This window comes from Crocodylus porosus, unplaced genomic scaffold, assembly GCF_001723895.1.
Source record: "Crocodylus porosus isolate Cpor-Errol unplaced genomic scaffold, CroPor_comp1, whole genome shotgun sequence".
Lineage (NCBI taxonomy): Eukaryota > Metazoa > Chordata > Crocodylia > Crocodylidae > Crocodylus > Crocodylus porosus.
The window spans coordinates 96,093,438-96,103,792 of NW_017728906.1; the positions used below are offsets into that span (position 1 = coordinate 96,093,438).

The window sequence follows — 10,355 nt, forward strand, 5'->3', positions numbered from 1 at the left end:
CTAAACTGCACCTTGCTGGGGTCGTTTGACCCCAGTACTCTTTCCTGCCATGGCAGGGGGTCGGACTAGATGATCTACTCAGGTCCCTTCTGAGGGACCTATGAAACTATGGGGCAGCCTTACCCAGGAGGGCCTCCTGGGTCGCAGTTGGAGCCACTTGGAGCCTGTCTGGCTGCCGGAGCATGGCTTTGGCTGGCCAGGCTCCGGTTTTGAGCAGTGTGCACTGCCCCCACATGTGCTGCTGTGCATTTTTTGTGCAGGTTTTTTTGACCAGTCTCTGATGCTGGTGGTCTAGCTCGTCCTAGGTCTTCCTCTTCTTCTTTGTCTGCCCTCAGCACCCTGCAGGATGGTATTGGCAAGGGTGCTGAGCCTTCTTGTTACATGTTCAAACCACTGCATCTTACGATTTTGACTAAGTTCGCATTTGCCAACTTCTTGTCTGATTTGCTCTTTCACAGACTCATTTGTTCAGTGTGCAGTGTAGGGTATGCATACAAGTCCTCTGAAGTATCGCATTTCAGAAGTCTCAATTCACTTCTTGAGTTTCCTAGTGGGTGTCCATGTCTCATAGCCATAGAGAGCTGAAATGACAGCAGCATATATAGTAGTTGGAGTTTCACTTTCATTGTGATGTTACTGCTAGTCCAGATTTTCTTCATCTTTGCTAGTTATCCAGTGGCAATGATCAGTTAATCTTTCACTGGTCCCAAAAGTGCTGCAGTTTTATGTGGCAAGTGAGGCAGGATCCGAGGTCCTGAATTTGGCAGTGGTTGCAGAGCCAAGAAAAGGTTTACCTGGCTTTTGGCAGTGACACCTTTACTGAGTGTCTAGAGCTCATGTGCAACATAACTACTGCACATGCTACTTGTGGTCCACTCCTGGTATACATGATCTGAAGTTATTTCTTCACAGTCTCTGAAGCAAGCCCGGGAGTGAATAAGCTACAAATTAGGGAAGATACACAACTTAGGAGTTACACCACTATGCATTATCCAGCCTGAGGATGGTAGTGTGTTGCTCTTAAGGCTGCCGTAGGCTGTTCAGGTACACTCCCAAGCCACCTATGTTGAATAATTTGCAGGCTCAGGATGAAAGTGACAGGACTTCTCTCTTGCCATCACTCTTTTTATAAATTATTGCCATAGTGACTTAAATTGTCAAGTTATTCTTAAATGTCTATGGCTAGGCTCTCCATTGGTGCTATTTGGCACAGCTCTATTGACTTCAGTAGGACCACATTAGTTTAAAGCAGTTGAGAATATGATTATTTGCTATGAAGAAGCATTTGACTAGGCAGATTGTAATATATGCTAGCACTTCATTTTGAATAATGCATACCAGTCAACATAAAATAAGTAGTAGACCATTGCAAATAAGCAGACATATTTTAGAGTTAATTGCTAACTAGGGACACATTAATAGTTCATTAAGCAAACACTAGTTAAATTTAGACATTTCCACTTGCTTCCTAATTTTCTACTTTATAATTCCATTACTATACTCTTCAGCCATATGTTTTCAGTTAGCTTTTGGCCATCTGTGCCTTCAGATAGTCTTTACAGAAAAATTTGTTCAACATGAAAGTTATATCACTTGCTGGAAGCATTCCCTGTAGTCTTGGAAATGCCTTTGAATTACGGAATTTTAATCATCTGAGCTGAGTTGAACGTGGTTATTTTAACTGAAGAACAATACAGAAATAGAAGAGGAAAAGGTTTAAAAAGATTAAAAACACTGCTTATGTTCTACTTTTCATTTTTAGGCAACCAACATCATTCTGTTTAATTTGCTTTATTGTCAACCTTGTTAGATTGTGCACCTTAAATTAACTTGAGCATTTTATTACATCATATCTAATTTGTAACCTGTGACATAAAGGCAGCAGTTGGTTGATTTATAGTGGTTCATATCTTGAAAATAAATGTACATATCACATATTAATTCATTAACTAATTAGTTAAAGTAATAGAAAAACATCTTATTAAATAGTGGGGGAGAGAAGAGTTACGTAGCTAGTGCCTTCCTTATGTTAAAGTTCTGTATAGATCAATAAAAATTATAACATTCCTATGTTGTGAGTTTTTACTCTGCCTACAGAACTAACTAGAGAATAACATCCCTGCTGCAGTATTCTGGATAGTTTGAAAAAACATATAGAAATTAATCATTCTCTATAAAAATCCTTAACAGAAAAATTAAATTTAAAAAACAATGATGTTTAACAAGAGAAGTATCATTCTGTGTTCAAATCTGAGGTATCCATGGACTTTCTCACTTGTTATTCTTCCTTGAATTATAAAACACTTTTAAAAATATACATCTGGTATGTGAGTTTTCAGGGATATTTATCAATGTGGAAAATCTGAAAAGTTATTAACAGTCTGCTTTTGATTTAGAAGGGCACCAACACATTTTAGACAAAAATGAAAATTAGAAATGTACATGTAACTGAAGTCTATTTTATGAATTTTCTTCAGATCATTCAGAAACAGTCTTATTGGCCTGAAAGATCAGTTTAAATTCCACACCAATTTTCTAAGATGGGAATATGGAAATAAGCTTTTAAATGAAAGTTATATGCAACTTTAATATGGTGAGACTGGAAGTTGTCCATAATGGCATAGATTTTTAAAGTGACATCTACATAGGGTTAAAATACCTATAGAACCCTGTTGGTTTAAGTTGTACAAGAGTGCTGCAAAAATTTTCTACAATAGTAGAGCTGGACAAATAAAACTGCCTACCTAAAGGTATTTTATTATGGATCACAATGATCTAGGTAGCAATGATGTTGACTTGGAACTACCAGGAAATTTGGACTTGGAAATCAATGCTCTTTATTATTTTATTCCACTAGGAAATGGAATCTTGGATTGTGCACCTGGAGAGCGTGGTGATCCTGGTCCTCCTGGGCCTGAGGGACAATCAGGATTCAGAGGAGAGAGAGGACAGAAAGGTAATGCTTTTCAAGTGAGCTAGTAGCTTGTATTTGGTCTATCCAGTGGTTTTGAGTCTCTTCTGCTTTGCACTAGAACTTTGAAACTGTAGGATGCTGAGCATCTGAGGTCTTATTCAAACCATATGAGTAGCCAACTGAAGATAAAGCGATTTTCCAGGTTAGAGACTTGAGTGAGAGGAATAAATGCAATCTTAAATCCAGATATCTGATGCACACTTCAGTTTGTAATTCCAATAGCCTCCACTCAATGCTACAGGGCCTTCTATATATGCAGGTAAAGGCACGATGGGACTTAATGCGTTATCCACACAATCGTTCCTCTGGTCGTGCCACACATGCATGCCAGGGAGGTGTAATTGTGGAATTGCAAATTAGTTCCCATCACACCTTATTGCTAGGGTTAGAGGAGTCCAATCCCAGGCTCCCCCTGCATTGGCAAGAAGCAAGCTTCTGCAGCTGGAAGCCCCTTCAGTTGATGGCACTCCCTACCATGGGGGGGGGGTTCTCCATGCAACCCATGGCTGGCAGACCACAGCTTATGCAATCTCCCAGCCATGGGGTTCATGAGAAGCCCTGTCAGCTGGGAGTTTCCAGGCTTGGGGGTGCACATGTTGCCTCCCCCCACAGCTGGGAGCTGCAATCACCTGACAGGGCTCCTAGTCATAGAGGCCCCTAGCCGAAAGTTCAAATAATGTCATGATCGGAATCAGCTACAATTTTGTGGAATAACTTTGTAGCTTATTCCTCTTTTTATCACACCATTAATTGATTGAATGTGACCCCTTGAGGCATGATTAACTGGTTAATCACACTTCAGGTGGGCAGATGGGGCCCTAGTGATAAAGAATGTCATGAGGGGGTGGATTTGGGAGAAAAGATGGGGAATTCAATTTTGCCTGTTTAAATGGATGTTGGTCCAGCAGATGTTAGAGAGGCTGATAAGCTAAATCAGGTTCTGAAAGCTGATTCTACTTGGCCTGCAGTAAAGTTAGGCATATACAGAATTTAAAATGATCCCAGAGGCTTGAACAGAAAAGCCTAATAGTACCCCTCCCAGAAACTGTGAGATCTCAGCATCTTCAGAATCAGGTCTGAAGTCACAAAGCTTACAATAACACTTTTAATTAATGAGGGTCATGGAATATTTTGAAAAATTTAGAGTTTTTTTATATTCTTGTTTTTGAAAAGCTAGGAGACTTGCGGGGGGCACACTATTTTCTTGGGAAATCAAACAGGAATTTCCTTAATAGTGCTCTAGGAAGTGTATATATTTTTACTAGTAAGACAAAGCACGAACTGACAGTAAAGTCAAGTTGAATTCACTAACCCTCCAACTTCATGTCTGTATCTGCTACCTTACCTATTCTTTATTTTACCAGTTTGCTGCTTTGGGTTTTGTTCAAGTGTGTTTGGGTATACTCAGTCTGGTTTAGTGGGGGACTTTTTTTAAGAGGGGTTTTCTTTTCAAGAGAGATTTCAAAATAAATATTTTATTCTATGCCACATTGATTATTTTACAGGCTGTAACTAGCAACAGGAATAGTTAAAACATTTTTTGGTCTTTCCTGAAGCACTGCTCTAACTTCATGCTTGTCTCAATTGTAGTTTTCTCTTTCAGGTTCCCTACCTATAAAACTAACTGTCATCAGGTCATAGCAATCTTTCATTCTCAAATCCATTGATGTGTCCAAATCTGTTTATCTCTTAAGTATAAAATGTTACTACTTAGGCTGAACATGTCTACTGTCCTTCCTTGGAAAGGGAAGCTAACACAGCATCCCATAATTTCTTCTTTTTGGTCTTTTTCTTCATTTCAATTAAAACATGTATAACTAGGCCTAGCTGCATGGATTTCAGTAGTGTTGACAAAAGTATGCAAAAAACAAAGCAATACCAAGACCCCATGCTACTGAAATGAATGGCTTTGCATTTGTTTACATTTGTTATATTTATGTCTTTCAAATCTGTTTCCATTGTTGTTGTCCACAACTGCAAAATTTAAATGGAGTTAAGACTTCCCATTTTCCCTTTCATCTTCAATTTGTTAATCCAGTATAGATCTCTCTAGTTCTTATGCCTCCATTTCAGTCACATTTTGTCTTTTCTCCCATTCACATAACTCTAAACATATTTTCTCAAATACTTTGGTTTTTTTTAATACCTTTAAAGTTTTTATTTAAAGAATTATAAATAAGTATTCTAATGCATTCTCATTTAAGCATTTGACTAATGTAACAAATTTGCTATCAGTGTTGCACGTCACAGTATATGAGACCCTTATTATGTTAGAGTTTGTTTAATTTTTATTTTTCTTTCTTTTTCTGTTTGTTTTCAGGTGATAAAGGTGACACTTGCACCACATGCGATGCGTTAATACTTCCTGGACTCCCAGGATTACAAGGGCCACCTGGACCCAAAGGTAAATTCCCAAAGCAAAACAAACAACTCCAGAAGTGGAACAAAACTCTGCATTAGGTGTTCTCAGACAATGCCATATATTTTCCATTAATCAAATCATCTTGTAGGCATTAAAAGAATGGGATTTTCTCACTGTTAGACTAACTCTACTCACACTGGAGTGACAAAAGTTTTACTATTTGTTTCAAAGGAAGTACAAGCAGGCAAACACTGAATGCTTTTGAAAAGGATTGCTTAAATGTTGTTTTTACAGATGATGAACATGGAGAGGCTCTTCAGTAATTATCAGTTCTGTCTAGGGAGTTGTTTTCTTCATTAGTCACTCTCTCTATGGTTAGAGTATGCTTTTCAGTGTGAGTTAATCATCCTATTTTGAAGCCTGTGATCTAAAAATATCATTTTATATATGCGTATATATCTATATCTATAGATGTATAGATATAAATGAAACAGCCCTAATACATCAATATATATTAGGGATGTTTCATTTTAACTAAGCAAAAAAGTGGATTTTGGGTTACTTTTTTAATCTGAAAATTGGGGATTTACTTTATCAGAGAAAACCAGGATCCCAGCTGATGAAAAATGCCTTGCATTCAAAAGCTTGTCTAACTCTATCTCAATGACATAGTTTTACCAATAAAAGAAATCCCTGCCTCCCATGTATCCTTTCTCTGACAGACAGCATTTTGACAACAGTCAAAACTGGAGTTAGAAATGTGCTTTGAAACTAAAATGCTTAGATTTATCATGCAGAACAAATTAATTGATATATGAATTGTGAATTTGGGCCTATAAATTTAACTTCAGTGTGGAATAATCAATGTGCTTGAAATAAACTTTAAAATACACTCACAAATATAATACTTTAAAAACTTTAAAGGCAAGCAATGTGCTTTTCAAGAAAAATGAAACACAACTATATATCTCTCTCTATAGTACTGGTGTTTCATTTTAAACCCAGAAAAATGTGGATTTTGGCATACTTTATAAATCCTAAAATTGGGGATTTTTTAATCAGAGAAAACCGGGATCCTTGTTCATCAGGCAGACACTGTAATATCATATATGTGCACCATATAAGTGCTTCGTAGTTGGTGAAGTAGAATGACAATGAGGCCGTTCAATTTATTGCAGAGTTTAAATAGCGGTTTCAGTTATTAGGCAGGATATGCTGCCCATCCCTTGATATTAAGGGATCATATAAAATATATGTGTATCATTTCCTATACTCCTGGGACTGAGATAAGCTACTCTATTCACTTCCTTCTACTGGGCAGGCAACAAACCTGGAAATGAAGGTGGTGAAGCCATCCTGAGAGCATTCCCTACCACAACTCTTGACCTCTCTGTCTCTGGCATTCTTGAGACCAGTTAGGAGGCTACCCCAAAAGTGGTCCCAGGACCTTATTTCAGGTTTTTGCATGTGTGGAGAGGGCAGCTATTTTAGAAGAAGTAGATCTATAATAAACCTGTTTTTCATTTTCTTCACAAGGCTTTCCAGGACAGACAGGTGCCAAAGGGGATAGGGGCTTGCCTGGACTCAATGGTATTCAAGGAGTGCCTGTAAGTAAACCTTTCCTGGTTCTGAGGACTGGAACAATAGAAATAGAAGTATATTTAGTAGTACAAAGTGCAGTGTCATGCAACAGGGGACTAGACATGTTCAACTGTAAGTTAGTTCATTCACTGGAATTGACTGAGGTTGAGAAGCTCCTGGTTATGTACACAGAAAGACTGTGAGACAGTAGTGTGATACAACTGTATATGTGTTTGTATGTATGATTATACTGGGTGACTTCTTGCAGTGCATTGTTGCTTCATTGGCCAGAATATCTCCTTCAGTTTCCCTCCATTTCACTGCAGCAGTGCAGGGTTCTGTCCCATTTTCTGTCCTCATCTGCCTACCTTTTAATTCTCCTTCCTCCATTGGCTGCCTCTGTAGAAGGTAAGAACTGGTAGTCTCTAACTCTTTCTTCACCAGAGGAAACTACTTTGCCACTTCACAGTGATCTTAGGATACCCATGTAGTGGCATATCCAGGAGAGATAAGGGAGTGATAGTGTCCCTGTAACAAGGCCCTGGTGAGACCTCATCTGGAATACTGTGTACAGTGCTGGTTACCCATGTTCAAGAACAAGAAACTAAAACTAGAACACATGCCAAATAGGACTACTAAGATGATCGAGGGAATGGTTCTATCTTACAAGAAGAGACTAGAAGAGCTTTGCTTCTTTAATACAGCACAACAAAAACTAAGCAGGGATATGACTGTTCTCTATAAATGCATATGGGGGGTAAACACCATAAAAGGAAAAGAACAGAACTTAAGGAAAATATTAGCAGAAGAGCAAATGGACTTAAACTAATCATGAATAAATTTAAGCTGAAAGTTGGAAGGTTCCTAATTACTAGAGTAACCTAGTTCCGGAATAACCTTCCAGCCAATGTAATGGGGATAAAAATACTGCATACCTTTAAGATAGAGTGAGACAAGTTTCTAGAAGGACTTGCAGTTTCTGACAAGCAGGGGTCTGCATTGATGACCCAGAAGGTCCCTTCCAGGTCCATGTTCCTATATTTATTTTCCATTACATAGGTCACTGGAAACACTCAGTGCTATTGTACAATAGCTCTGTTTCAAAATAGACCAGCAATACAGTAAATTAGCTGATGCTAAGGCACCAGAGATATGTATTAAAATTTTAAAAAAATTAGGAGGCAGTGGAAATGCCTACACATGCAACTAATGCATATGAATAACCTCCAGAGCTTATTGCTTTGGAGTTTATTCATGTGCAGCATATTGAGCCTGATTGGAGACCAGGGTTGCTCTGACTGGGCTCAATGTCTGGTGGAGAGGTTGGCTGGGGCAAAAGGGTATTTCAGTACAGGGCTAGCTGGCTGGGAGCCCCCACACTGAAGCACCCTTGTGTCCCAGCCAGGTAGGCAGTGCGTACACATGCTCTGCTAGCTTGCTCTGGAGTTCATTAGTTTGTTGTACCCTAATAGGGGGGCATGCGTAGACACAGAGACATTTACAGCAGAGCTAATTAGGCAGCTCCACAGTAAACATTTCATGTAGATGTGACCAGTGTAATCTAACTATGAAGGGGAAGAAAATTTTAGAAGTGGATTGTCATAAAATTTATCAGTTTTCCACTGTGACTGCAAGCAAAGATACTTGATCATGAGTCTCAGTTAGATAAATGGTAAAGTTGGGTAAGAAACAGGATCTTACTTGAAGCAAATGTGGAATCTGAAATGGTTGTACTTTTCATCTCACAAAGGATGTTTGTAAGAACCATTTGCTATGTTCTCTGTATAGATATAGTTGTATGTATACAGTGCTGTCTAGCATAGTTTTATTGCAGATAAAATACCTTGTTTACTTGAATATGTGATGACCCTGAATATAAAATGACCTGCTAATAATGTAATTCTATATATAGAAAAATTGTAAATGTGTTACAATTTTCCAGGTATGGAATCTAATTATTGGAGGTTTGCCCCTCTCACTGTTACAGCAGGAAAAGTAAATCTGTGGGAATCAGGTGACCCTCTTGCTCTCTGTCCCCCACCAGTTTCTCCCCTTTAGCCCTCCCTCCCCTTGACTATCAGACCCTGTTCAACCCTTATCACGTGGAATTGAGGGCCAAATTTGAAAACAGTGATTTTATGCTGTGGATACACATAGACTTAGTTCATCCAGAATTGCTGTGTTTTACCCTTTTTGAAACTGCTGCAAGCTTTAGTACAGGTACTCCATAAACATACCTTTAAGCAGCTTACATTTTTTACAGCTTTGTGTTTACTTCTATATAGCATAAAGTATGATGATATTAGCCCAAAGCTGAAAGGCTTACTGTATAGATCATTGGGCTGGGCTCCAGCAGAGTCAACAGTGTTATATAGCCATGGTAGACTTACATCTCAGCATTGCTCTGTATGTGTGTGTACTCCAGATACCTGACCCATATAGGATCCATGTGCTAATTAGCCTCCAGTCATGACTGGAACTGGGTGTTCTTGTCAAGAGTCCTGGGATCCTCTCAAAAATTATATGCAGATGAAGTGCAGGGCAATCTGGTCTGGCTCCACCTCATGGAGAGCAGGGTCACATTAAGCATATGTGTTGGGTTGAGAGAAGGGGCAGCAGAGATTCTGGCTGAACTGTTTGGTACCCTGTTTGGTGATGTTTGCCAGATCTTTAAGGCTGGTAAAGAAACAGGAATAATTGGAAATGGGAAAGAAAGGCACAGCTGAGCTGTCGGAATGAAGACAAAGTTGAAATATATTAAATATAGTGGCTTACCATGACTTGGAAAAGAGTTGGTGTTGAGGGGGAGCAAATGCAATGGGCACTTCCATGTATTTTATTCAGGTGGATTTGATTAATCTGTCCTTGTGGTAGGTTCACATTAGTATGTTTGGCCAATATGGGCCGTGTGTTTTATGGTCATATTCTGTGTTGGCTGCATTTTAATCAACCTCATACTTGGTTTACATTAATGAGCACATGCTGCTTTTGGCCACAGTTTAATGATAGACAGTGTATTTATTGAGTTTTCCTTGTATGTGAATGTAAGATGAGGAGCCTTTTTCCTCAAGCTGATTGTGGGCAAAAAGCTCATCTTATATTTGAGTAAACATGGTATATAACTAAGGAAAATAATTTAGCAATTTGTCTAAACTAGGGTAAGTGTGTGGTATATTACCTCAAGTGGAATGTTTAGATAACTACAAGATATAATTTACAAGATTCACAATAACAGAAGGTTACAAAAGTAAATAGTAGAGGTGCACTGATACATAGGTCCAATATTGGATTGGTACCAATATAAAGAAAATTGGCTGTATCAGGAATTCATAGTTTCATAGTTTCTAGGGTCAGAAGGGACCTGAGTAGATCATCTAGTCCAACCCCCCGCCATAGCAGGAAATAATACTGGGGTCAAACGACCCCAGCAAGAGGATC

The 10,355-nt window shown here is 38.7% G+C and overlaps 1 protein-coding gene across 1 annotated transcript in view; it reads left to right on the forward strand.

Moving 5' to 3' along the window:
- Positions 1 to 10,355, forward strand: part of COL4A1 (collagen type IV alpha 1 chain) — a 193,659-nt gene that overhangs the window by 127,175 nt on the left and 56,129 nt on the right. Inside the window, exons 22-24 of the mRNA XM_019529666.1 lie at positions 2,864 to 2,956; positions 5,295 to 5,378; positions 6,873 to 6,943. Coding sequence (XP_019385211.1) covers positions 2,864 to 2,956; positions 5,295 to 5,378; positions 6,873 to 6,943 — 248 coding nt within the window. The remainder of the gene's footprint in view (positions 1 to 2,863; positions 2,957 to 5,294; positions 5,379 to 6,872; positions 6,944 to 10,355) is intronic.